This window comes from Geotrypetes seraphini, chromosome 5 (assembly GCF_902459505.1).
Source record: "Geotrypetes seraphini chromosome 5, aGeoSer1.1, whole genome shotgun sequence".
In the NCBI taxonomy this organism is placed as follows: domain Eukaryota; kingdom Metazoa; phylum Chordata; class Amphibia; order Gymnophiona; family Dermophiidae; genus Geotrypetes; species Geotrypetes seraphini.
In genome coordinates this window covers 246,991,006-247,018,871 of record NC_047088.1, presented here as the reverse complement: position 1 = coordinate 247,018,871, position 27,866 = coordinate 246,991,006, and the positions used below count along the sequence as shown (strand labels likewise).

The following is a 27,866-nucleotide window of genomic DNA, read 5'->3' as shown; positions in this document are numbered from 1 at the left end:
CAACTTCAGTACCCTGATTAACTGGCAGAGGATGCTCAAGCTCTGCCAGATGAACAGCTTTGTGGCTTAAGCCTCCCCTGATGCAAGGAAGTCAGCAGTAGAGAATGACATGGGGACAAATTTTTCCCCACCTCCGTGAGAACTCATTTTCCCATCCCGGCAAGTTCTTTTCCTGTCCCTGCCCCATTCTTGCAAGCTCTGTTCTCATCTGCACAAGCCTCAAACACTTTAAAATCATAAGTAGCAACATTCTAGAGCTCAGATTGTGATGTCATAATGCCTCATTCCACCAATGCCTAAGCTCCGTCCTCATCTGCACAAGCCTCAAACACTTTAAAATCCTAAGTAGCAACATTCTAGAGCTCAGATTGTGATGTCATAATGCCTCATTCCACCAATGCCTAAGCTCTGTCCTCATCTGCACAAGCCTCAAATGCTTTAAAATCCTAAGTAGCAACATTCTAGAGCTCAGATTGTGATGTCATAATGCCTCATTCCACCAATGCCTATGCTCCGTCCTCATCTGCATAAGCCTCAAACACTTTAAAATCCTAAGTAGCAACATTCTAGAGCTCAGATTGTGATGTCATAATGCCTCATTCCACCAATGACTAAGCTCCATCTTCATCTGCCCAAGCCTCAAACACTTTAAAATCATAAGTAGCAACATTCTAGAGCTCAGATTGTGATGTCATAATGCCTCATTCCACCAATGCCTAAGCTCTGTCCTCATTTGCACAAGCCTCAAACACTCATAAGTAGCAACATTCTCGAGCTCAGATTGTGACGTCATAATGCCTCATTCCACCAATGCCTAAGCTCCATCCTCATCTGCCCAAGCCTCAAACACTTTAAAATCATAAGTAGCAACATTCTAGAGCTCAGATTGTGATGTCATAATGCCTCATTCCACCAATGCCTAAGCTCTGTCCTCATCTGCACAAGCCTCAAACACTCATAAGTAGCAACATTCTCGAGCTCAGATTGTGACGTCATAATGCCTCATTCCACCAATGCCTAAGCTCCATCCTCATCTGCCCAAGCCTCAAACACTTTAAAATCATAAGTAGCAACATTCTAGAGCTCAGATTGTGATGTCATAATGCCTCATTCCACCAATGCCTAAGCTCCGTTCTCATCTGCAGAAGCCTCAAACACTTTAAAATCATAAGTGTTCGAGGCTTGAGCGGTTAAGGCTGAGCTTACAGGAATGAGGCAGGGACAGTGACAAAACTCGCAGGGACGGGTAAAATTGAGTTTCTGCCGGGTTGGGGAAAAATTTGTCCCCGTGTCATTCAGCAGCTGCTTTTCCAGACACCGATGCCAGCACTCCTTCTGCATATGCAAGGAGGGCTGGTATCTGTGGCTGGAAAGCATGCCAGAACTTCTTTGCACCGGGGTGGTTCAGGCTGCGGGCATCCCTGCCAGCAAAAGATAAAATTTTTAACAGGGGGAGGAGAGAAAGAGCAGAAAGTAATGGGTCACCCTCCAACAGTCCACCCTGGGGCTCCCAAAAAATGGGCAGCAGGCTATGCCTCTGCTTGCATGTATTGATGCACTATTCTATAGGATAATGTGTTATAGCATATGACCTTACATATGGGTGTGGCATTAAGTATCTCCAAATTACACACCCAACTCACAGGATTCTATAAATTGCACACTTAGGTGTACCCACTTATACCTGCATGCTAGTGAGGGTTTACGCTGGTATTCTCTAATGGAATCAGGGCAGCCAGATTGCATTACAGGACTCCTAAATGGAGGAATCCTGTTATATAATCCTCCCCCCCCCCCCATCCCCGGTACTGTGGGGCTACCTGGGGACTGGAGGTGATATGGTTAATCTCAGGGAGGGAGGAAAAGTGATTGGCAACACCCTGTCAGTCCCTGCCAACCATAAAGGATGTCACTGAGGGACTGTGTAAAAAGAGAAGACCCTCCAGCTCTCCATGCTGGCAAGAAATTTCACGTCATTCAGATATGCAAGTCTAGGGTGAAGATTAAGGGGGAGGATTTATAGGAGAAGGGGAAAGTCTACCTAGACTGCTAAGACAAGATGGGGCCAAGTTTTTAATTTATGCTCTTCTTCACAAAGGTTAATTTGCTCAAATTACATTCAAAACTGAAAAACTTGTTTGATCTTTGATGACAACATCAATCGTAGCACGCATCTGGCACACCAGATGCTCTCATAAATTAAAAAAAATAAATAAATAATCAAACACAATCTAACTCTGCTGTCACAAAACTCGCTGCCAATACAGCAAAAAGACTGGGAAGCTCCATTCTTTGAACTCCCGTGGGTAAAAAAGAAACTGCAAGTGTTTACAAATGCCGCGCGCCAGTTCATTCAGGAACAGGGTTGGAGAAAACGCAGGACCTGAGCGTGACTGATCGCCACTGTCAGGACTGCAGAAGTTATTCTGTGATTCTCAGACCTCCCTGACACAGACAGTAAAGACCTTAGAAACCAGCTTTAAAGGCAGCACCCCAGGGAGGAATCACTTTGCTGTTCCATCAAGACTAAACAAGAAACACTGCTGAACGACTGTCAGACAGTCCACATGACAGCTTCCGACATTCTTTTTTCCTTATGATGGTGTTCAAGGTCCAGTTAAAAAACCATCGCTTTGAGAGTGTTTTCGACTCCTAACTTCTCTCCCCTTGGGTTCTGCATCCTTAACCCTATATGTCATGTCTGCTGTCTAAGTTAATGGTCCCTGCTCTGAAGAGCTTACAATCTATAAATGTCAACTCACCTCTTCGAGAGTGCTTTCAACTCCTAACTTCTCTCCCCTTGAGTTCTGCATCCTTAACCCTATATGTCATGTCTGTCTGTCTAAGTTAATGGTCCCTGCTCTGAAGAGCTTACAATCTATAAATGTCAGCTCACCTCTTCGAGAGTGCTTTCGACTCCTAACTCCTCTCCCCTTGGGTTCTGCATCCCCAACCCTATATGTCATGTCTTGTCTGTCTAAGTTAATTGTAAGCTCTTCAGAGCAGGGACCATCTATAAATGTCAGCCCACTTCTTTCAGAGTACTTTCGACTCCTAACTCCTCTCCCCTTGGGTTCTGCATCCCCAACCCTATATGTCATGTCTGTCTGTCTAAGTTAGATTGTAAGCTCTTCAGAGCAGGGACTATCTATAAATGTCAGCCCACCTCTTCAAGAGTGCTTTCCACACCTAACTCCTCTCCCCTTGGGTTCTGCATCCCCAACCCTATATGTCATGTCTGTCAAGCGAGATTGTAAGCTTTTCCAAGCAGGGACCGTCTATAAATGTCAAAATGTACACCACTGTGTACACCTTTCAGTGCTATATAAGGGTTCACAGTCATTCGTGCGCGGAACAAAGCCACGCCGACATTTGAGCCCAGACAATTGGGCGCAAGACTACAGCGTGCCGCCGGAAAAGCTCATTTTAAAGAGCTCTGATGGGGGGTGTGAGGAGGGAACCCACCCAGTTTACTTAATAGTGTTTGCGCTGCCATTGGGGGGAAAGTTTGGGGGGGTTGAACCCCCCATTATAGAGAAAACTTAACTTTTTCCTGAATTTTTAGGAAAAAGCTAAGTTTTCTGTATAATGTGGGGGGTTGCACCCCTCCCCCAACGGCAGCACGAACTGTATTAAGTAAACTGGGGGGGTTCCCCCCCCCAAACCCCTGTCTGAGCTCTTTAAAATTAACTTTTACAGCGATACACTGGAGTCTTATGCGCAATTGTCTGGGCCGAAATGTCGGTGCGGCTTTGTCCGGCGCGTTTTTGTCCGCGGGAAATAATCCCATGTCATTTTCTAGTGTCTATTTCAACCTCGGTCCTTCTACACCAGCATTCTTCAAAGCAAAGCTTGCGGGTCAGTGGTTGTGCTTATGTGAGCCAAGGATAATGAAGCCATTGTGACATCACTGATGTGATTGGTTCTTAGGCACTGGTGGAATGAGGCATTATGACATCACAATATCTGCTCTGGATACCAGAGACTCATTCTGTAGTGTCTGTTTCAACCTCGGTCCTTCTACACCAGCATTCTTCAAAGCAAAGCTTGCGGGTCAGTGGCTGTGCTTATGGGAGCCAAGGATAATGAAGCCATTGTGACATCACTAATGTGATTGGTTCTTAGGCACTGGTGGAATGAGGCATTATGACATCACAATATCTGCTCTGGATACCAGAGACTGTCATTCTGTAGTGTCTGTTTCAACCTCGGTCCTTCTACACCAGCATTCTTCAAAGCAAAGCTTGCGGGTCAGTGGCTGTGCTTATGTGAGCCAAGGATAATGAAGCCATTGTGACATCACTGATGTGATTGATTCTTAGGCACTGGTGGAATGAGGCATTATGACATCACAATATCTGCTCTGGATACCAGAGACTGTCATTCTGTAGTGTCTGTTTCAACCTCGGTCCTTCTACACCAGCCTTCTTCAAAGCAAAGCTTGCGGGTCAGTGGTTGTGGCCATTCATACTCTGATTCTTCCCTCTTTCCTTAAAGAATGACATGAAGATGGTTTCCCGCGGTTATCCGCGGGGACGGGAACCATGATGAATTTTGTCACCATGTCATTCTCTAACCCTAATCTCTAATGGGGAGTGCGTGGCACAGTGATTAGAGCTACAGCCTCAGCACCCTGAGGTTATGGGTTCAAATCCCATGCTGCTCCTTGTGACAATGGGGAAGTCACTTAATTGCCCATAGCCCTACCTAGCCCACCAGGACAGATAGGGAAACATGTTTGAGTACCTGAATATAAACCACTTAGGTCATAAGTGGTATATAAATACAAAATTTTTAAAAAAATGGGGCAGAAGTGATTAAGTTGTTCCTGTTTAGCCAGTTATTATTGAAAACAGTGCCAAGCAAGGCAAGGAGAAACCTGGGTCTTCTAGGAACATTTAGACGATTGGAATAATTGGGAGCTCCGGGGAAGAGATGGAGGGTTCAAGTTGAGCAGGGTTTGGAGTCAGGGGAGCAGGACTTAATGCATTTATATTTTGTAAGGGGGGTGCCAGAGAGGAGGCCCCTTTAAATTTCTGAGAGATGTAGGTAAGAGTTTCAGCAGGTGCATTAGCCATCTGATGTTCTCTGATTGTGAATTATGAGCTTCATCTATGCTAAGCCATTGGAATGTTAAGTAGACACTTTACATGTATTTGCATGTAAAACAGCTCATTAATTTTTAGCATGGGTTATGCCTGATTTTTCCCCACAAGATTGGTAATATGGTTGCCATGTAATAATATGATTTTTAATATATGATGCATACCAATTTTGACATTCAGTAAATAGTTCTAATGAATAGTCAAGATGAGTATATGCCCCAGATTAAGAGCTTTTCCCAGCAGAAGAAAAGTTGGCATTTTCTGCGCTTGCATACAGCTGTGCTGGGACTATTTCAGAAAAAGGGCCTGCATGTCCTCAAAAGCTCTAGAAAGAGGAATCCAGCAGCAGCGGAGATGGCGTAAGTGGTGTGCTAGTGGGGACCCAGCTGCTCCTAGCACAAGAAAATAAAAGCATCCTGCAGTGGGTAAGAGGACGAGGCCTTCTGCAGCAGTTGCGAAAGATCCGATAGGCTGTGGAAAAGAGTCTTTGTTGTCCCTTTCAATGGTGCCACTACTGCTACAAGGCTTCGGTTAATCCTGGAATTAATATCATATTGCGCTTCCCAAGTTGCGTTCCTCTGACAACATGATATTTGAAGATCCCGACGAGAAAGGAGTTAAGATTGCAAACATCAAGGGCGGGCGTGTTCTCCTGCGTTGGTCCAGAGGAATGCAACAGGCTTCCACAATATATACGGCGACAGGGGAATTTGAAGCCATTTAAATGACTGCTGAAACGCCATTTGTTTTTCAAAATGAAATACAGTTGAAGAATGGGTAACTGTGTTTGTGGCAGTGAGGAGGATTGCTGTGAATATTGATGACGATCGCTGTTAATTGTTTTACGTTTTATGTGTTCTTGTAGATTGTACTTTTGTTATGCTTTTATGTTTGTAATGATATTTATCATGTTTGTTCATTTGTACTTCGCTTTATATAAGGCGAATAATAAATAAACACAATACAATATTACTCCTAGAATTCTGTCATTGGGATGCACGCATATTTTTAAACAAAAACTTAATTTTATAGACTGGGTCTTCAACCAAAAGGTGCTCGACTCGGTTTACAATAATGTAAGTATAATACATAAATATGGAAGAAGAAAGTAATCTTGAATGGCTTAGTTTCAAACGTGTTTAGTGAACAAGAAAGTTTTCAGAGCTTTCTGAAATAAAACGAAGGGGCCTAGACTTCTAACCCCCTCTTCTACAAAGCCGCGCGGCAGCTTTAAAGGGCTTCGGGGCTGTTGCGGCGCGGCAGCTGCTAGCATGGCTTTGTAGAAGTGAAAGTGAAAGCGGTCACTCATTCCAGAGCTCAGTTAGTTTGAAAATGAAAGAGTGGCTGAATCTCTTGAAAGTTCTGGTTTTACCCCTAAGGGAAGGAAATGTAAGTTTTAATTTCTTTGAACTCCTAGCAAGATGAGATCTGTGTACATTCCAGTCGAAAGGAACCAAAGTCATTTTAAATTGAATCCCATTTGTGGATTTTCTCCCCTCTTCTTCCCTCCTTCCTGTAGTGTCTCTCCTCTTACCTTCCTCTTTCACTCTTCCCCTCTCTCCCTTCCCCTTTGTACTTATTTCTTCTCTTCCCCTTCCTCTCCTTTGCATTCTTCCCTCTTTCCCTCCTCACCTTCTCACTCCCCATTCTCTTTATCCTCTTCCTCCCTCTCCTCCTTGCCCTCTTTCCCTTTTCCTCTTATCTTTTTTTTTTTACAGCCTACTAGTTCCTCCACAACTATTGTAGCAGGTCTTCTCCTCCTGTGCCTTAGCCCACTGCTCACTCCTTTTCCTGCCACAGGATGCTCGATTGTTTTGTGCTGGTAGCAGCTGGGTCCTCACCAGCACATTGCGTACGCATCTCTCCTGCTTCTCGATTCCTCTTTTCAGTCTGCACTGCTGTCTTTGTGGAGGTGAAAAGCTGTCTTTCACCATTCCACCCCCCCCCCCCCCAAGAAGGACAAGAAGCAATAAGAGCATTTATTTATTCACTATCTTTTCATGAAGAGATTCACCCAAAGTGGTTTACAATACTTTGAATCGTAATCAAGTACTCTTAAGTATTTTCCCTATCTCGCCTGGCACGCTCACAATGTAACTATGGTACCTGGGGCAACCGAGGGTTAAGTGACTCGCCCAGAGTCACAAGATGCAGGCTGGGATTGAACTCACAACGAGAGGTCTGCACGAGAATGGGGATCGTGGGAATCCCGCGGGTCCCGCGGGAATCCCCCCTAACCCACGGGACTCCCACGGGGACCCCCTCTGGCCCATGGGACTCCCACGGGGATGGAAGGCTTTGGAAGCAGGGTTCGTCCATATAATATAATGGACACGTCAGCCTTAGTAAAAGAGGGGGTTTATAAGTTAATTACCTGAACAGAAAACAAAAAAAGGTTTCCACCAAAGAGATTCCACAAGGAAAACAGCAGCGCAAACACAAAAGAAACTGTGGAATTGATGATCCTGTCAGAAGTAATTGCTGCTTTTTATGGGGACGGGCGGGGATGGAGGTAATTCCTTGCAGGGATGGGTGGGGACGGAGAGGATCCTGGCGGGGATGGGTGGGGACGGAGAGGATCCTGGCGGGGATGGGTGGGGACGGAGAGGATCCTGGTTGGGACGGGTGGGGATGGAGAGGATCCTGGCGCGGATGGGTGGGGACGGAGAGGATCCTGGCGGGGATGGGTGGGGACGGAGAGGATCCTGGCGGGGATTGGTGGGGACGGAGAGGATCCTGGTTGGGACGGGTGGGGACAGAGAGGATCCTGGTGCGGATGGGTGGGGACGGAGAGGATCCTGGTTGGGACGGGTGGGGACAGAGAGGATCCTGGCGCGGATGGGTGGGGACGGAGAGGATCCTGGCGGGGATGGGTGGGGACGGAGAGGATCCTGGCGGGGATGGGTGGGGACGGAGAGGATCCTGACGGGGATGGGTGGGGACGGAGAGGATCCTGGCGGGGATGGGTGGGGACAGAGAGAATCCTGGCGGGGATGGGTGGGGACGGAGAGGATCCTGACAGGGATGGGTGGGGATGGAGAGGATCCTGGCGGGGATTGGTGGGGACGGAGAGGATCCTGGCGGGGATTGGTGGGGACGGAGAGGATCCTGGCGGGGATGGGTGGGGACGGAGAGGATCCTGACAGGGATGGGTGGGGATGGAGAGGATCCTGGCGGGGATGGGTGGGGACAGAGAGAATCCTGGCGGGGATGGGTGGGGACGGAGAGGATCCTGACAGGGATGGGTGGGGATGGAGAGGATCCTGGCGGGGATTGGTGGGGACGGAGAGGATCCTGGCGGGGATGGGTGGGGACGGAGAGGATCCTGGCGGGGATGGGTGGGGGACGGAGAGGATCCTGACGGGGATGGGGGGGGACGGAGAGGATCCTGGCGGGGATGGGTGGGGACAGAGAGAATCCTGGCGGGGATGGGTGGGGACGGAGAGGATCCTGACAGGGATGGGTGGGGATGGAGAGGATCCTGACGGGGATTGGTGGGGACGGAGAGGATCCTGGCGGGGATTGGTGGGGACGGAGAGGATCCTGGCGGGGATTGGTGGGGACGGAGAGGATCCTGGCGGGGATTGGTGGGGACGGAGAGGATCCTGACGGGGATGGGTGGGGACGGAGAGGATCCTGGCGGGGATTGGTGGGGATGGAGAGGATCCTGGCGGGGATTGGTGGGGACGGAGAGGATCCTGGCGGGGACGGGCGGGGATGGGTGGGATTTCTGTCCCCGCGCAACTCTCTACTCACAACCTGAGGTTGCTGTGGCAGCAGCTCCTCCCCTCCTGGCCAGCACACCAACATGTAGCCTGGAGTTAAATTTATAAGAACATAAGAATTGCTGCTGGGTCAGACCAGTGGTCCATCATGCCCCGCAGTCCGCTCCCACGGCGACCCTTAGGTCAAAGACCAGCGCCCTAACTGAGACTAGCCCTACCTGCGTACGTTCTGGTTCAGCAGGAACTTGTCTAACTTTGTCCTGAATCCCTGGAGGGTGTCCTGTCCCAGGGGATGTGAGATTGGGCATGAATCTCCCCAGCCTAGGCAAAGAACATTAGACGGTTAAAACAATGTGAACTAGATAACAGCAGCTCTGGATTGGAGTTGCTGCCTGTTAGTACAGGCTCATGTAGGGTTGCCAGATGTCCGGATTTCCTTTTGAGGACATGTCCGGGGGTCTGGGTGGCTTTTCAAAACCTGGCACTTTGTCCAGGTTTTGGATTTCTAGCAACTTCTGGATATTTGCAGTGCATGAGACGCCAGGCAGGGCTTGGATCTCTCTGAATGGTGGATTCACATTAATATACGTCTGTGTATCGCAAACTGCGCCGCGGCACCCCAGCGTGCCTCCTGAGATTCCAGCTGTGCCGCAACACACATGCGAGGAGGAGAGCCGTCCATGCCGGCTGACCACCTACAGGACGTACCTCTCGTGGTGAGAGGCACGTCCTTTGGGAAGTCGGTCGGCGCCAATGACTCTCCTCCTGGCCGGCGTCTCTCCTCCTCTCCCCCCAGCTCCCGGATCCCTCCACCGAAGCGGGTCGCAGCCAGACGGGCCTCCGCGCACTTTCCGAGTGCCTTCCGGCCGGGACACTGGATTTAGTGTGCCGCTGGACGGAAAGTTTTTGAGACACTGATATATATGTGTATCATCGTCAGAGGTTTCATAAGCTCTTGCCTTGGGCGGGAGAATGTCTTTGGGCTATCTCCACCAGCATGGGGAATCTCACAATTAGGAGATATTAAAACAACATGTAAATAGTTTTTCGATTTTGTTCTTCAATGCTGTTCAAGAAGAGCCTCTCTCTGCTTCTAGAGAGATGGGATCATTTTGTCAAGGCTAGATTACTGCAATTCAGCGTATTTGGGTTTTTCAAAGGTCCGTCTGCAGAGATGTCAATTAATACAGAACACTGCAGCTAAACTCATCTTTGGTAAGAGTAAATTTGATCACGTAACCCCCTCTGCTCAAGGAATTACATTGGCTTCCAGTGTATCTCAGAATTCAATTTAAGGGCATTTGTATTGCATTTAAGCTCCTATTTGGCATTTTTGCCACTTTGATTCCTTTAGACTGGAATGTTCATAGATCTCATCTTGCCAGAAGTTCTCAAAAATTAAAACTTACATTTCCCTCTCTCAGTGGTAAAAACAGAACCTTTGAGAGATTTACCGTATTTTCACGCATATAATGCGCGCGTTATACACGATTTTTACAAACCGTGCATAACCTTGCACGTTTTAGAAATTTTTTTTTACATAGTTCCCCCCCCGATGTCTGATTCACCCCCCCGCAGGACCGCTCGCACCCCCCCGACGTCCGATTCACCCCCCCCCGCAGGACTGCTCGCACCCCCACCCCGAAGGACCCGCTCACACGCACCCGCACCACCACCCCGGAGGACCGCTCGCACGCACTCCCACCGACACCCGCACCCCCACCCTGAAGGACTGCTCGCACCCCCATAGCCTCCCGTCATCATGTAGAAGCTCCTACTGGTGTCCTGCTGCTTCCTCTTGGCAGTCCCGGCCCTTCTGTGAGCCCTGCGCCTGCGCTGCTTCCTCTTCCGGCGGTCCCGCCCTTTCTATGAGGCTGTGGGGGAACGAGCAGTCCTTCAGGGTGGAGGTGCGAGTGCGGGTGGGAGTGTGTGCGAGCGGTCCTTCGGGGTGGGGGTGTGGGTGCGTGCGAGCGGTCCTTCGGGGTGGGGGTGCGAGCGGTCCTGCGGGGGTGCGAATCGGACGACGGGGGGCATCAGGCTTTCAGGGTGGGGACAGGACTTCAAGGGGGAGAGGAGAGTCGGGGCGGGCGAAAGGAGAGTCGGGGTGGCCAGAGGAGAGTCGGGGCGGGCGAAAGGAGAGTCGGGCGGCGACGGGAGAGTCGGGGTAGCATGCGCGGTATACGGGTGTGCGCGGTATATAAATTTTTTTTTACATATATTTCGGTTTCCCACGCTCTATACCCGTGTGCGCGTTTTACACGGGTGCACATTAGCTACGTGAAAATACAGTAGTCATTCTTCTGCTTTTAAATTAACCGAATTCTGGAATGCTTTACCGCTTACATTAAGAAGTTTCGCTTCTTTTGCTTTATTCCGGAAAGTTTGTTTACTAAACATTTTGGAAATTAACTATCTCAGTCTACTTTTTCTTGTCAAATTTATGTATTATGTTTTACATTATTGTAAACCGAGTGGAGCTCCTCTTGGTTGATGACTCAGTCTATAAAACTAAGTTTTAGTTTAGTTTAGTTTACTGCAACCATCTGTGTGGTCTGGCATTACTGAGAAGAGCACTTGCTCTGGCATGCCAGCAAATGTCTGGTCTTGGCTCACGGCCCACCTAAAGAAGTAAATTGTGAGGATCCCTACTGTACAGCCGGGGTACAACAAGGGAACCATCCTTACAAGCATATTCAGGATCAACACCAGTTCATCAGTTTTGGGGTACCCCGTAACACAGTGCATCGCAAACTGTGTGCCACAGCACACTAGTCCGTCTCCTGAGATTTCAGGTGTGCTGCGACACACTGGGGAGGAGGAGAGGCGCTGGCTGACTGCCTACAGGACGTGCCTCTCACCGTGAGAGACACATCCTGTAGGCAATCAGCCAACGCCTCTCCTCTCTGGCCCTCTTCCCTGCTGTCACCCCCCATTGGCGGCTCAGGGCTCATCTGGAGGGCCTTTTGTGAATGCACGGACGTCGACGTGATGACATCATGCATGCACATGATAACATCGCAGCAAGGTCCGCCCACTTCTGGATGCCTCGAGCTGCGGCCATTAAATTTAGTGTGCCATAATAATAATAATAATAACAGCTTATATACCGCAATACCGTGAAGTTCTATGTGGTTTACAAAGATTAAGCAAAGGTACAAATTGATTGACTTTAAGAGGGGAGGAAGAAAGTGCCATAAGGCCTGCACCATGAGTCCGGTGCATCCAGCCTTTACCTTGAGCTCTAGAAATGGCTTTAATTAAGCCTTCCTCCCTTTTCACATATAGAAAGACTTTTGTGTATAGTGAGTGTGATAAAGGGGGGGTGTGAATATGTTACGTGAGGAGTCTTGCACTAGCTTCCTCAAGGCAGACTGCACAGACAGATACAACTCTTGTGCTAATCTGATGTCATGATTGGCTGCCCAGGGAATCCATGGACCAATCAGAAGTTTTCCAACCTGATTGGTTCCTGGTGATAATTTTGGATACCAAGGCGCCATGCTATGTACGCTCAGTGAGCAGAGGAAGAGAGTACTTAAAAGTGAGTAAGCAACATTTTGCTCTGTTTGATGTTTTCTGTTCCTGCAGTATCGTACACCGATAAATCCGATAAGTCGTACGTTCGACTGTTGGAAGGTCCAGTGGCCCTGAGGAAGTGGCGTTACACTACAAAATGATCGTTGCCCTTATTGATTGGGGCTCTTTCCTTTAAAAAGTTTTTTATGCCTATGATGTGCAATGAGTAGGGTCACAGTATACTAGACTCACCACAAACTGAGGCTTTTTATTTCGCCCTTAACAAACACTTTGGCGTTTTTGCCGTTATTTATGGTAGAGAGTTTGAACTTTATTGTGTATAATATATATACTCCTCTCTCCCGATTCACGGTTTTAGGACTCGCGATTTCGATTACTTGTGATTTCCTAAAACCGGCATCACCCCCACCTCCCTCCCGCCTCCCAGACCTCCCTGGACCTTACCTGGTGGTCTAGCGGTCTTTCGGGGCAGGAACGATCTTCGCATGAACATGCATGAGAGAGATTTGCATACTAAGAAGGCAGTGCAGGCAAATCTCTCTCATGCATATTCATTGCAGATATCCAGAAAACCTGGCCTGCCAGTAGATCTCGAGGACCGGACTTGGGCGGCCCTGGACTACGGGAACTCGCGGCAGCTATTTTGGATGAGTGATCTGCAAGGGGCAGGCGAATAGGAAGATCGCTCCTGCCCAGAAAGACCGCTAGACCACCAGGTAAGGTCCGGGATGCCGGGGGGAAGGCGGGATGGAGGCGGGGGGTGGGTCAGAGTCGGCCCAAAAGTTATTCATGAATTTTCAGTATTTGTGTGTTGGCTCTGCCCCTAACCCCCGCGAATATTGAGGGAGGAGTGTATACATATATTGTGTGTGTATATATATGTATAAAGAGAGAGAGAGATCCAACCATATCTGTGTATAGATAATAATCTCAGAACTGATTAGATAACTAGTGCTTCCATATGTTGTCCTCAGATTTTGTAGGCAGATGTGGAAAGAGGCTTTTCGAGTTGTAATTTATAGTTTGCAGGTGCAGTTAACGCACAACCTTGATTAGTCCAGCGTCAACACAGAAGCCTTTTTTCCCCTAAAAAATGCATTTCTCATTATGTTTTGTTGCACAGTTTTGAGTGAGAAATTTCACTTCTCCTACTTCAAAAGGTTCAGGCTGGGGCTCGAATGCCGTTTCATTATCACAGCGTGCCGGAGATGTTCCGCCAGCTGACATTGTCTATTCAGAGCTGAAAATGATTGCGCAGACTGTCCTGTGTTCATCTGGGAAAGAGATTAAAGTCCAAAAAGCCTGTAAATTTAAGCATTGATCGTGCGAACATTTCTCCATTAAGACTAAATGTGGACAGAGGCTTTGTTTATTGGAATTTAAATTCATCATTCAATAAAGACTTGTGGTACTTCAGCCACCGGTTTCTCACATATAGGTAGGGGTAAAACGCGGACCTCATGGATCTTAACTGAACGTCCTTAAAAATCTGAGGTCCGTGCATAGGTTATGGCTCTGACAGACCTCTATGACACTTTAGCTCTGATGAACCCTAATGCTTTTCCCTCCCTATGCTGAGACTAAAAATGGAAAATCTTGTGCCTTGAGGTCTGTGCCACTTTTAGGCTCAGCATAGAAAGGGAAAAGCATTAGGATCTGTCAGAGCTAAAGTGGCATAGAGCCATAACCTATGGTGACTAAAAATGGCACGGACCTCAGATTTTTAAGGATGTACAGTTACGATCCGTGAGGTCCGCGTTTTACCCCTTCCCTTTAGATATCCTTCTTAGCCATTGGTGGACTGTCATCTCTGCTGTTTTGGTTATATTCATATGGTTTGACACACCAAAAATCAAGACTTAGAAGGATTTACGAGGGCGTGCTGAAAAATTCTCAGCCCAATCAACTTTCTTAAATCTGATGTTATTTTCGTTTATTTCATTAGAGTCTGCAAATTGGTACTTTGAAAAACTAATATAACACTCTTTCTAGCTACAGTGGCAAAATAACATCCGATTTAAGGCAGTTGGTTGGGCTGAGAATTTTTCATCACCCCCTCGAATGATCCCAAATTTCTGGTAAATAAAGAGGCTGTTGATCTTCTATGGGGTTGGGGTAGAATGCTTCGCTCAAGATAGAAACCTCTTCTCAAATCCCTTGTGAATTAATAAGCTAGCGGGACGCTGGAATTAACCAGAGTTCCAGGCTTATAAGACAAGCCGGCACTATTTCACGCCGTGCTTCAACAGAAAGCGCTGGCGGCTCTGCTCTCTGGTTGGATTCTCCCCCCCAAAAGATCGTGGCGATTTAGGGCTCCTTTTGCGAAGCCGCGTTAGCGGTTTAACGCGTGTAATAGCACACGTTAATTTTCTGGCCATGCTAGCTGCTACCGCCTCCTCTTGAGCAGGTGGTTTTTCGGCTAGCGCGCGCTAAAAATGTACGTGCGATAAAGCCGCTAACGTGGCTTCGTAAAAGTTCGGTAGGGCTTCTGAGGAAGGGTATCTTTACCTGAAACTGTCCTTATTGACATCGAAGTTTGGAATAACGATATTTCTACCGGAAGAAAACGCCCAATCAAGTAAAAATCGTGGGCTAATGGATGAGAAGAAACCATTAACTGCACCAGTTGACAGCATTTTAATCTTGCTAAGAAGGCTATGTCATACTAAGATTGACACTGATAAACACATTCACTTTTCTTTCTGTTAGCACGACGTGAAATAGTGCCGGCTTGTCTTATAAGCCTGGAACTCTGGTTAATTCCAGCGTCCTGCTAGCTCGGGGTGCCCACACTTTTTTGGCTTGCAAACTGCTTTTAAAATGACCAAGTCAAAATGATCTACCAACAATAAAATTTTTAAAAAACACAAAGCACACTGCACGCAGAGAAAATGTTAATTATCATTTATATTCGGGGGGGGGGGGGGGTCCAAAGAGGTCAAGGCAGATGACTTTAAAATATGCAATGTCACCTCGGTAACAACTATACGAAAATAGACAAATATACCCCCCTCCCTTTTACTAAACTGTGATAGTGGTTTTTAGCACAGGGAGCTGCACTGAATGCCCCGCGCTGCTCCCGACACTCATAGGCTCCCTGCGCTAAAAAAAAGCTATCGCAGTTTAGTAAAAAGGGGCCATAGTGCAAAATATAGACAGCAGATATAAATTCAGACACATTTTGACCATTAAATTTAAAATAAAATCATTTTTCCTACCTTTGCTGTCTGGTGATTTCATGATTCTCTGGTTGCACTTCCTTCTTCTGACTGTAAATCCAATATTTCTTTCTTTCTTTCTGCCTCCTGCATGCTTCCTCTCCTCCAGACCTCATTCCATTCCCCAACCAACATCTCTCTTTGTCCCTCCATGAGTCCAACTTTTTCTTTCTCTCTCTCTGCCCCTCCCCTTTCTTTCTCTCTCTCTCTCTCTCTCTCTCTTTCTTTCTTTCCCTGCCCCTTTCTTTCTGTCTGTCTTTCTTTCTTTCTCTCTCCCTGCCCCCTTTTCTTTCTGTCTATCTTTCTCTCTCCCTGCCCCTCTTTCGTTCTCTCTCCCTGCCTTTTCTTTCTCTCTCCCTGCCCCCTTTCTTTCTTTCTTTCTTTCTTTGTCTTTCATTCTCTCTCCCTGCCCCCTTTCTTTCTCTGTCTTTCTTTCTCTTTCCCTGCCCGTTCTTTCTTTCTGTCTTTCTTTCTCTCTCCCTGCCCCCTTTCTTTCTTTGTCTTTCTTTCTCTCTACCTGCCCCCTTTCTTTCTCTGTTTTTCTTTCTCTCTCCATGCCCCTCTTTCTTTCTTTCTTTCTTTCTTTCTTTCTCTGTCTTTCTTTCTCTCTCCCTGCCCCTTTCTTTCTTTCTCTGTCTTTCTTTCTCTCTCCCTACCCCCTTTCTTTCTTTCTGTCTGTCTTTGTTTCTCTCTCCCTGCCCCCTTTTCTTTCTTTATGTCTTTTTTTCTCTCTCCCTGCCCCCTCCTCAAAGCCATCGCCGCCAATTTCTCCCTGCTTCCCTGATGCCAGGCCAGGTGCGTACAAGCACCGGGCCCACAAGCCTCCTCCCCCCCCCAACGTCAATTCTGACATCAGAGAGGAAGTTCCAGGCTAGCCTGGAACTTCCTCTCTGATGTCAGAATTAACATCAGGTGGGAAGACTGAGGCCCTGGCATGCACCTGGCCTGGCATTGGGGATTCAGGGAGAACAGGATGCAAAGGCAACGCGAGTCTAAACTTCTAGAGAGAGAAGAGATGGTGCACATAGATGGAGGGATGGGGAAAAGAAGAGAGGGAAGAGATGGTGCATATGGATGGAGGAGAGAGGAAGAGGAGGGAAGAGAGAGTGAGAGGAGATGGTACACATGGATGGGGGAAGAAAAGAGAAAGAAGAGATTGTGCACTTGGATGGAGGGATGTGAAAAGAAGAGAGGGAAGAGATGGTGCATATGGATGGAGGGGAGAGGAAGAGGAGGGAAGAGAGAGAGGAGATGGTACACGTGGATGGGGGGAAGAGAAGAGAAAGAAGAAATTGTGCACTTGGATGGAGGGATGGGGAAAGACTTGTGCTGTCTTTGCAATCTACTGGTCGATCGTGATCAACCTTTTGGGCAAACCTGCGCTAGCTTATTGAACCCCACTGAGGGTACACTATTAGTAATAATATTATATTGATTGTCCAGAGTCAAAAGGAGCAGCGCGGGTTTGAGCCCACAACCTCAGGATGCAGAAGCTATAGTTTAGCCACTACGCCACACTCTCCTCTGGGATTGGTAGCAGTGGCATGGTGAGGGTGAGAGGCGCTAGGGGCGCCCCTTCTCCGATCCTGCCATTGCGTGCGCCCCTCCTTTCACAAGGGATTATTAGAGTGTGATCTTCTATGGGGAGCATGACTTTGTGTGGCATTTTTCTGTAACGACTTACATACAGATAAGTCTAGTAGAAGAAAAATACCATGCAAAAGTTTGTTCAGGGAATTCTCCCTGTTCCCTCTCCCCAATAAACTACACCTCAAAATCCAATGAGGAAAATACAATTTTGTGTGTAGTTTTATAACACAGTAATAGTTAATTAACAGCTTTGCATGATTTTACGTTGCAGCAACTCATCCTATATAATAAAACCCTAGCCGCGCATGCGCACTCCTACCTGCGTGTTCTGTTTTCCCTGATCCATGAGGTGTAGGTCTGTGGTGGCAGGAGTGCACATGCGCGAGTCCTCAGCCTTCCAGCACCTAACTACACTCGCGGCAGGACTGGCCGCCAGCGTTGGACTCCCTGCTCTCTCACGGCAAAAAAAACAAACAGTAAGTTTTTCACGGTCTGACCCTCCCATCCCTTCCTGACATCTAACCGCCCCCCCTCCCTTCCCGCGGTCCAGACTCCGAACCTGTCTGCAACACTCTACACACGCTGCTTCGGGGCTTTCTACTGCCCTGATTTGCTCTGCCACGTCGGCAGGTTTGTCGGGACCGCGGGAAGGGAAGGAGGGGGGCGGGCAAGGGAGTAAGGGAGCCGGCCAGACTTCTAGCACCCGTTAATGTAACGGGCTAAAATACTAGTTAGCTAATAATAGGAAAAAAATGTGCATATGTAAATCAAATTGTACTCTCTGCAAAGACAGAAACATTTGCAAGCGACCTTCATGTACTGGTTTCTGGGAATTAAAAAAAAGCCTCACTTTAAAACAGAACTAACCCTGTCAATTTCCCTGGCAGTTTTCATTACTGGAGGTCAGGTTTTACTGAATGAATCTTTCAAATCTACATGTTTACACGGCTCATTAATACAGAATACCTCCCTGCGTGAGCATGAGAATTTAAGAAGAATTATAGCTGCCATAATTTTATCAGCTTTTTACAGTGTTGTTGTGGCATTACAGATTGTAGGCCTCCTTTTCTGTGGAGGGGGGGTTCCGTTATTCACAATATACAGATATATCACCTAAATCAGGGGTAGGGAACTCCGGTCCTCGAGAGCCGTATTCCAGTCAGGTTTTCAAGATTTCCCCAATGAATATGCATTGAAAGCAGCGCATACAAATAGATATCATGCATATTCTTTGGGGAAATCCTGAAAACCCGACTGGAATACGGCTCTTGAGGACCGGAGTTCCCTACCCCTGACCTAAATTTATGCCATCAATATTGTTCTTGACTTGTCACCCAAACACATTCCCAACTTGCTGTCTTGTCATTTTGTTGTCATATTCATGCAGGCTCTGTTTGCTAGCAAATATGCCAGGGAACCATTCATTCCGTTAGCCACATAAAGTAAGTAGGCCTAGTAGCATTGCTTTGATTATTCAAAATTTGCGAAGGCTATTGACTTTTATCAAGAGGTATTACGTTTACCCCCCTCCTATACAGTGTGGCAAAAGTTAGGCGCCAAATTTGCATGTAATTTCTGTATTACATCTACAGTTATGCGCCAAAAAGGGGATGAAACAACAAGCGTGCATGCTCTAAAAAAAAAAAAACCACCCCCAAACCGAGATATTTTCTAAAGATCTGAGCAACAACCAGGAACAGTTATAATAAAGAAACCATCCAACCAAAATGAGAAAAATGACACAAATAATATACCCAACCTTTACTAAACCAGGATAGGGGATACAAATGAATTTAAGAAAGGCTGGGATGGGCACATGGGATCTCTTTGGACTCCTTTTACGAAGGTGCACTAGCATTTTTAGCGCGCACTAGCCAAAAAACTACCGCCTGCTCAAGAGGAGGCGGTAGCGGCTAGCGCGCACTATTCCACGCTTTAAGGCCCTAACGTGCCTTCGTAAAAGGAGCCCTTAGAGAGAAGAGATAATGGTTACTGCAGATGGGCAGACTGGATGGGCCATTTGGCCTTTATCTGCCATCATGTTACAATGTTTCTATAATCATCAAGTTCTATGACATCACAATGCAGGTGTAAAGAGCCTTAGCCAATAAGGAGAGGAGGAGATAGTGGATGCTGTGAATTGGTAGACTGGATGGGCCATTTGACCTTTATCTGCCGTCATGTTTCTATATTTCTCTGTAAATAAGTATGCCACCCTGATCAAATTTTCCTGTGGTTAATCCCCCCCCCCCCAAACAATAGGGAGAGGCAAATGAGATGTCAGATGTTCAACCAAACAGTTACTTTATTATGCAAATAATAAGCAGTCACATAATGCTAATAAAGTCTATAACATAAAGTCCATCTTGAATGTAAAATCTTGTAGAGAATCACAAATATGTAATATGGGATAGATCTTAGTCTAGGAACACCTTAAAAGAGGACATGTCCGGGTTTTCCCAGATGTCTGGGAACATTATTTGGCAACCTGAACTACTGGATATGCTAAATCTTCATCTTTTTTGTACTATAAATAGCAACCATATAGGGGTCTATACAGGGTAGGCCAAAAGTAGGTATACAGTATTTATTCATCATTCCTTATTATTTTACAGGTATTGAATAAGTATAATACAGTACTGAACAATAATCAAGTAAAAGCAAAATGATGTAATGGATGCAAAAAAAAACAACAAAACCCCTACACATAAATGTTATTCATGACACCTATAAAATAAATTAAAAATAATCATAAATACTGTATACCTACTTTTGGCCCACCCTGTATATTATGGTATTAATACCACTGAGCCTCTAAGGCCATCCTAACTGTGCTTGATTATGTATAAATGATATGTACGAGAAATGATATCTACACCATATGTAGGACTACATTTTTAAAGGGTTGGATGTAAATTAGACAAACATAAGAACAATCTTGCACTGTAACTATGACTAATCCATTACTGTATGTTACCTGTTCCAGAAATACCTAAACAATTGACCCGCTCTCCCTCTCCCTCCCCCCTCCCTATTCCACCTGAACTTACAGCACTGTTATAAATATAATCTGTTATCTTCATCTTATCGTAACTTTACGTTGCTACTTATCCCCAACAGGTCCTGTCGGACGTTACCTACTAAAATGTACATATTACATCTTCGCTCAGCAAATTGTATTTCTATACTATTGCCTCCTGAGGTCTCTGATCTCTGTATTTCCTCTGAATATCTACTTATTGTATTTCGCTGAATGTCCAGCACTCTTGATTGTAAACCGCCTAGAAGTCGCAAGATTGTGGCGGTATAGAAGAATAAAGTTATTATTATTATTATTATTATGGATATTGTTATTAGATTCTAAGTATGTGTTGAGTTAGGATAAAAACTTGTACCGGAAAAAAATCTTGTTCTGTAACTATGGTAATTAGTAACCTGTTAACTGTATATTGTGTTTCCCGTCCTGGGCTTTTTGGGGAAGACGGAATAGAGAACGAAATAAATAAATAAACATAAGAATAGCCATACTGGGTCAGAATAATGGTCCATCTAGCCCAGTGTCCTGTTTCCACAGTGGCTAAACCAGGGCACAAGCATTTGGCAGACACCCAAATAGAAGCAACATTCCGGAACCCCAAAGAGTAGCAAGATTCCATGCTTCCGATCCCAAGCAGTGTCTGTTATTTTGGTGTTTTTGGACAGGTATCTAAGTGGGCCATAGAATGATGCAATTTTCTCCTAGATAGCCAGATATAATTTTCAAAAATTGAACAAATAAATGTAATAACCATCTATGCGTCTGATTTTCTCCCAGTGATGAAGTATTCACTTAGGGAGGTGTTTTGGCTGGGAGTGTTTCTAAAGTTAAAAAAATAAAAAAAAAAATAAAATTCTGAGTAACAGTTTATATCTAATACAACAACTGTTTTTATTGTTTGAATATTTAAGTTTTTCAAGATATATCTGGATTCTCAAGTGTCTTATTAATTCCCAAACAGTTTGTACCACACAGTTTGTACTTTAGCCATGTAATACTATAAATGTTTTACACAATGTGCTTTTCATTTAGTAATAATAATTTATCCGGATTCAGGTCCTAATTAATTCCCACTGTTTCTGTCTCCATTGACTACAGCATAATAATTTGTGGAAAAATTTTTTGCTCCTGATTTTAACCCTCTGTTGCAATGAGAAAATATCTGATATACAAATCTGATGCCATTTAGAAAAACATTATTAAAGTCACATATGCTTCTATCTATGGGACCCTTATATTAAAGCTTAGCACACTCTAAAGGACAAATTCTATAAAGACAGGTGCCTATCTTAGGCCCCCGTTTACAAAGTCACACAGCCGAGTGCCGCGTGGCAAATGCAATGATGCCCATTCAATTCCTATGGGCATTATAGCATTTATTTATTTAAAACTATTTATTACCCGTCTAAAAACTTAGGCGGTTTACAAAAAAGAACATACATAGTCATTTATACAAGCACAGATTTACCGTGCCAGCCCGCGCTGTCGACTTTTGTAAAAGAGGGGGTTAATTAGTAAACTGGCAACCTTAGGTACAAGCATTTATGCCTGCCAAAGCCTGGAGTAAATATTGTGACAAGGAGAGTCCTGCCATGCCGGAAGAAACCTTGCAGTGCTCTAAAACTATCCCTAAACCTGCTCCTAGAAGCAGGCAGGTTAGGGAAACTGCCCTGCAGAATTTATCCCCAGTGAAAGGCAGCCCAAAAGTGACCCAATTATACTTGCCTAGTTCTAGTGTAGTAAATGCTAAAGGCAAAGAACTACAAGTACCAGCAGGCACCAGGCTGGTGATAGGAAACCCCACAAAGGGATTAGCTCCTGCAATCAGCTCTGCTGGGGGCAGGGCTAGTCAGCAGAGAAGCTATCCAGGCTCATTAGCAATGCACCAGAGAACCACAGGTGTTTTTAGAGACAATCAGCACAAGGCTTGAGAAAAGGGTGTGGTCTCTAGGCCAGGGAGGCAATCACCAATCTTCAGCCTGCCTGAACCCATGGAAAGAGGGAGACCAGTGCAAACCAGGGGGGTCAGAAGCCAGAGACCAGCATTTCCCACAGGAAACAGGGAGAAAATCTCAGGTCTGGATCTTGCCAGCATTCTTCTGAAGGTAACACTGTTTTGGATGTAGAAATGCCAGAAGAAATGTATACAAGTGATTATGAAATGGAACCTGTAGAGAATCCTGTTTGCCTGAAGCCATGCTTACTGATTAAAAGCTTGGAGAAATCATATGCTGTTTCTGGGAAGGTGGAATTGCCTTACAAACCCTAATAACAGAAGGGTAGAGAATCCCTGCTTCTGATTAAAGTGAACAGAAGAGTCAGAATAATTGTGTCCTGAAATTGCACAAACACAGAAGTACTATGAAAGAACCGGGCTGAGCAGTCCCGGTCGGTTCCAGGACTTTGATACTGAAAGTTTGGGGTTTTTTTGTTTTTATAATAAGGACTGGCAGAGCATAGCCGGTTGAAAGCACATGTTTGGTGAAAATTGCCAGACTGTGAACTGTACAACTGTGGACCCTGGTTGGGATAACAAGCTGTTTAGCTCCAGAGCAAGTTTGTGGTTTGTTTGTTTTTTCTTTCACCAAAGTATAAGCCAGAAAATAAAGACATAATAATTCACACTAAATACCTTTGCTGGACCTTCTTATTTGATGCAGACACCCCTCTACCCTCCATGCTTCATTCAACCGCTCGGCTGAGGCTTGGATGACCCAAGTCAGGACTCTGGCTAATCCAGTCCAGATCTTACCCGTTCACAATACTCACACCTAACCTCTGTCAGTTGGGTCCAGAAATGGAAGTATTCTAAAACTTTGTGCCTAAATCCTGGGAAAGCCCATAGTATACCCACCATGCCCCTCCCTCAGCCACGCCCCCTTTGGAGTTAAACACAGAGGGCCTGGTTCTGTAACTGGCACTGTAAGTTAAGCGGTGGTAGTCACGCTGCTGCCACCTAATGTAATTGATTTAATTGGTGTGGTAATTGACCATGGCGTTAATGAAACAATTAAAAAGTAGGCGCCTACTAGAATAGTGGTACTTGAAGTCAAACTAGGTTTGGTTAGGGGTGGAGATGACGGGCGCCGTTAGGGGTGATTCTCAAAAGAACTTAGGTGTCTTCCATGTAGGTCAGTAAAGCCCTGGCCTACATTAGCGGCAGCTAAATTTTGTGATGGGCGCGTTAGCCACGATTCTCTAAATGGTGCCTAAGCGTGATTGACACGCCTTTTTTGTAGGCGGCTGCCGATTTAGACGCCGTTTACAGAATCCAGCCCAGAGTGAATTAAGCGCACAGGTTATAGAGTAGGGCACAGCGAGGGTACGTGCATAACCAATAATTGCTGCCAGTTAGTGCGTGTTAAGGCCAATCATTGATTATCGCCAATTTGGTCAATTACTTATGTGTCTATCTAAGTTTCCAAGTTCATAAAAATTTGATATACCACTTTAAAAAAATTGTCTAAGCAATGTACAATACTTAGAGAATAAAATTGTAAAAGCTTTGGGGGGGGGGGGGCGATATAACTTGAGACAAAAATCATAACATGACGTACTAGAACAAATAGAAAGGAGAGTTGAACTGCTATTTAATATATTCATAAATGATCTAGAAACAGGGACGAAGTGCGAGATGATAAAATTCACGGACGACACCAAACTATTTAATGGAGCTCGGACTAAGGAGGACTGCGAAGAATTGCAAAGGGACTTGAACAAACTAGGGGAATGGGCGACGAGATGGCAGATGAAGTTCAACATTGAGAAATGTAAAGTATTGCATCTGGGAAGCAGAAACCTGAGGTACAACTATACGATGGGAGGGATGTTATTGAATGAGAGTACCCAAGAGAGGGATTTGGGGGTAATAATAATAATACTATTAATAACAGCTTATATACCGCAATACCGTGAAGTTCTATGCGGTTTACAAAGATTAAGCAAAGGTACAAATTGATTGACTTTAAGAGGGGAGGAAGAAAGAGGGTTAATAGGACAGGAAATCCGTTTTTGAGGAGAGAGTGATCAATAGAACAAGTTAATCGCTATAGAGGGGAGAGAGAAGAGAGGATCAGTTGTCTAGTAACTTTAGGAACAGGTGTGTTTTCAGACGTTTCCTAAATTCCTCATAAGTAGTGGGCAAAAGCAATTGTTCTAGGTCTTTACCCCATGATGCTGCTTGGTGAGAGAGAAGATGTTCGTGGTGTTTTTTCAGTTTACAACCTCTCACTGGGGGGGAAACGAAGTTGGAATGTGAGCTTCTCTTGTGTCTGTTGGCTGAGAAGACGAAAAGGTCAGTTATATATTTAGGGGCAAGTCCGTGTAGTGCTTTGAAGCAGAAGCAGGCAAATTTAAACTTTACGCGCGCCTCCATTGGCAGCCAATGCAGCTGCCGGTAGTAGGGTGTCACGTGGTCAAACTTCCTCAGCCCAAAGATCAGTTTAACCACTGCATTTTGCATCAATTGTAAACGCTGCATGTTCTTTTGGGAAATTGCTAAATAGGCGATGTTACAGTAGGCGATGTTACAGTAGGCGATGTTACAATAGGCGATGTTACAGTAGTCAAGTAGACTCAGTACGAGGGATTGGACTAGGGTTCTGAATGCCGCTGTATCGAAATAAGCTTTAATGGATCTGAGTTTCCAGAGAGTGAAAAATCCCTTTCTGATCAAGGAGTCCACCTGGTCTCTCATGGTTAGGCACTGATCCAAAGTTACACCTAGTATCTTTATGGTAGGTTGAATAGGGTAATTAAGATTATTGATACATAGTGGTGATTTGGTGTCAAGCGGATGTGGCGAAGCAACGAAGAAAGTTGTCTTTTCTGAACTAAGTTTGAGCCTAAAGGTTGTCATCCAGTGCTCCATCACGTTTATGGCTTCTGAAGCTTTAGGAATAGTTTCAGAGATAGAATTAACGAATGGGATGATGATCGTAAAATCATCTGCATAACTAAATAGTTTTATCCCTAACTGGGTTAGCTGCGTGCCTAGTGAGGACATGTAGACGTTGAAGAGCAATGGAGATAGCGGAGACCCTTGTGGCACACCGGATGGATTGCTCCAGGTATCTGAAAGTTCATAATTAAAATGTACTTGATAAGTGCGGGACATAAGGAAGCCACGGAACCAATTCAGCACCTCGTCCCTGATACCAATGGCGTCTAGGCATTGCAGCAGTTTCCCGTGGTCTACTAGATCAAAGGCAGAACTCATATCGAATTGCATAACCAGGGCATTAAGGCCCTTACTAAACAGTAGGCGCAGATTGTCTAAAATAGCCGCAATTACTGTCTCAGTACTGAATAACGGTCTAAAACCGGATTGAGTTTCATGTAGGAGAGAGAACTGATCCAGATAATCCATCAGTTGGGTGTGTACCAATCCCTCCATAATTTTTACAATAAATGGAATGGATGCTACTGGTCTGTAGTTGGATATTATAGCTGAAGATTCTTTTCGATTTTTTAGAATTGGGGTTATTATTATGTGACCATTATTAGAGAGGAACTTCCCAGTTTTTAGGTTATGAGCCAAATATTGCATCAACGATAGTTTAAATACTAAAGGTGCCGCTTTCATGATTTCTGGGGGGCATGAGTCCAGAACGCAATAGGATTTAGAGTATTTGTTATATAGTCTGTTGTAATTGCTCCACTCTAAATCTTGAAAGGAGCTCCAGATCATGTCTGGACATGGTTGACATGACAATGAAGCCGACGGTACAGTGCGCAGTGGCCGCTAAGAAAGCAAATAGAATGCTAGGTATAATCAAGAAGGGTATTACAACCAGAACGAAAGAAGTTATCCTGCCATTGTGTCGGGCGATGGTGCGTCCGCATCTGGAGTACTGCGTCCAATATTGGTCGCCATACCTTAAGAAGGATATGGCGTTACTCGAGAGGGTTCAGAGGAGAGCGACACGTCTGATAAAGGGGATGGAAAACCTTTCATACGCTGAGAGATTGGAGAAGAGGAGACTTAGAGGGGATATGATAGAGACTTATAAGATCATGAAGGGCATAGAGAGAGTAGAGAGGGACAGAAAGAGAGAGAGAAAGGGAGACAGAGAGAGAGAGAGAGAGATGGAAAGAAAGAAAGAGAGAGAGAAAGGGAAAGACACAGAAATAGAGAGAGAGAAAGGAAAAGAGAGAGAGTGATAGAGAAAGATTGGAGAAACTGGGTCTCTTTTCCCTGGAGAAGAGGAGACTTAGAGGGGATATGATAGAGACTTGTAAGATCATGAAGGGCATAGAGAGAGTAGAGAGGGACAGATTCTTCAAACTTTCGAATAATAAAAGAACAAGAGGGCATTTGGAAAAGTTGAAAGGGGACAGATTCAAAACGAATGCTAGGAAGTTCTTCTTTACCCAATGTGTGGGGACCCCTGGAATGCACTTCCAGATGATATAATAGGGCAGAGGATGGTACTGGGGTTTAAGAAAGGATTGGACAATTTCCTGCTGGAAAAGGGGATAGAGGGGTATAGATAGAGGATTACTGCACAGGTCCTGGACCTGTTGGGCCGCCGCGTGAGCGGACTGCTGGGCACGATGGACCTCAGGTCTGACCTAGCAGAGGCATTGCTTATGTTCTTAAATAAAAATGTGTATAAGTTAGTTTTAAATTTATCTAGGTTTTTCTCTTCCCTTAAGTAGAGTGGGATTGAATTCTAGTGGATGAGGGTGGTAATTGAGAAAATTAATTTCTGCTATCAGTGCCCAAAGTATAGAATTTGGGGACTGGTAAGTAGTTCAGAAGATGATATCAGGGTGTTATTCCTTACTAATCGGGAAAGAACTTAGACATCCTCCCCTTGCCAAAAGGGCCAGTGTATTATTTCCTTTAAATGCAGGCTGCAACCAATCGAAGATCTCACAGTGTTCCAACCAAGGATCTTAAATCTTTGATCTACCTCCAGTATAGCTGCAATGGTGGCTTTAACAAAATACAACACCCCCCCCTAAATTTCAGACTTTTTTCCCCATATTTTGAGGTGATTTCTGCATGTTTTTTCAATGCAAAGTCCATTTGTGACAAATCAGTCAGGTTGGTGCATCCAGTTTTAATGTATCGAACCGAAGCATAACTTCAAGCTTTGCATATCTGTGAATATTTTGTTTACATCTGTTCTTACATTTATTTTTGCCCTCCCCCCCCGAGAAACATTTGATACTGAGAATGATAAACACATTTAATTCCTGCGCTGCTCTCTCTCTCTCATGCAGTGAAGATGTGTGCAAGCGAGGGTTCACTGTTATTATTGACATGCGGGGATCCAAGTGGGATCTGATCAAACCCCTCCTGAAGACCCTGCAGGAAGCCTTCCCAGCTGAGATCCATGTCGCCCTGATCATCAAACCCGATAACTTCTGGCAGAAGCAGAAAACTAACTTTGGCAGCTCCAAATTTATTTTTGAGGTAAGCGCATTGGAACACCGCCGTTTCCATGCCGTTTTGTATTTGCCATACTTTACTGTTTGAAAATTTTGTTTTAAAGGGTGACAAATGTGTTGTTTAAAAAAAAAAAAAAGTGGTACTCCAGTTAAGCAAAACATTCGCAAAATCGGCGCCTCGGAAACCGAGCTTGACTTGATTTACGAGCGCCCCCTCCCATCATATGACATCTCCCCGCGATGCGGCATCCTCCCT

General features: G+C 45.4%; 1 protein-coding gene across 4 annotated transcripts in view; it reads left to right on the top strand.

The window, feature by feature from the left end:
- The window catches only part of KALRN (kalirin RhoGEF kinase), a 1,310,049-nt gene that overhangs the window by 499,355 nt on the left and 782,828 nt on the right, over positions 1 to 27,866 (top strand). For 3 of the 4 annotated variants that reach the window (XM_033944399.1, XM_033944394.1, XM_033944393.1), the window contains exon 4: positions 27,443 to 27,635. In XM_033944399.1, the coding sequence (XP_033800290.1) occupies positions 27,443 to 27,635 (193 nt within the window). Of the gene's footprint in view, positions 1 to 22,179; positions 22,318 to 27,442; positions 27,636 to 27,866 lie in introns of those variants that run through there. The other variant, XM_033944395.1, reaches the window with a different exon arrangement.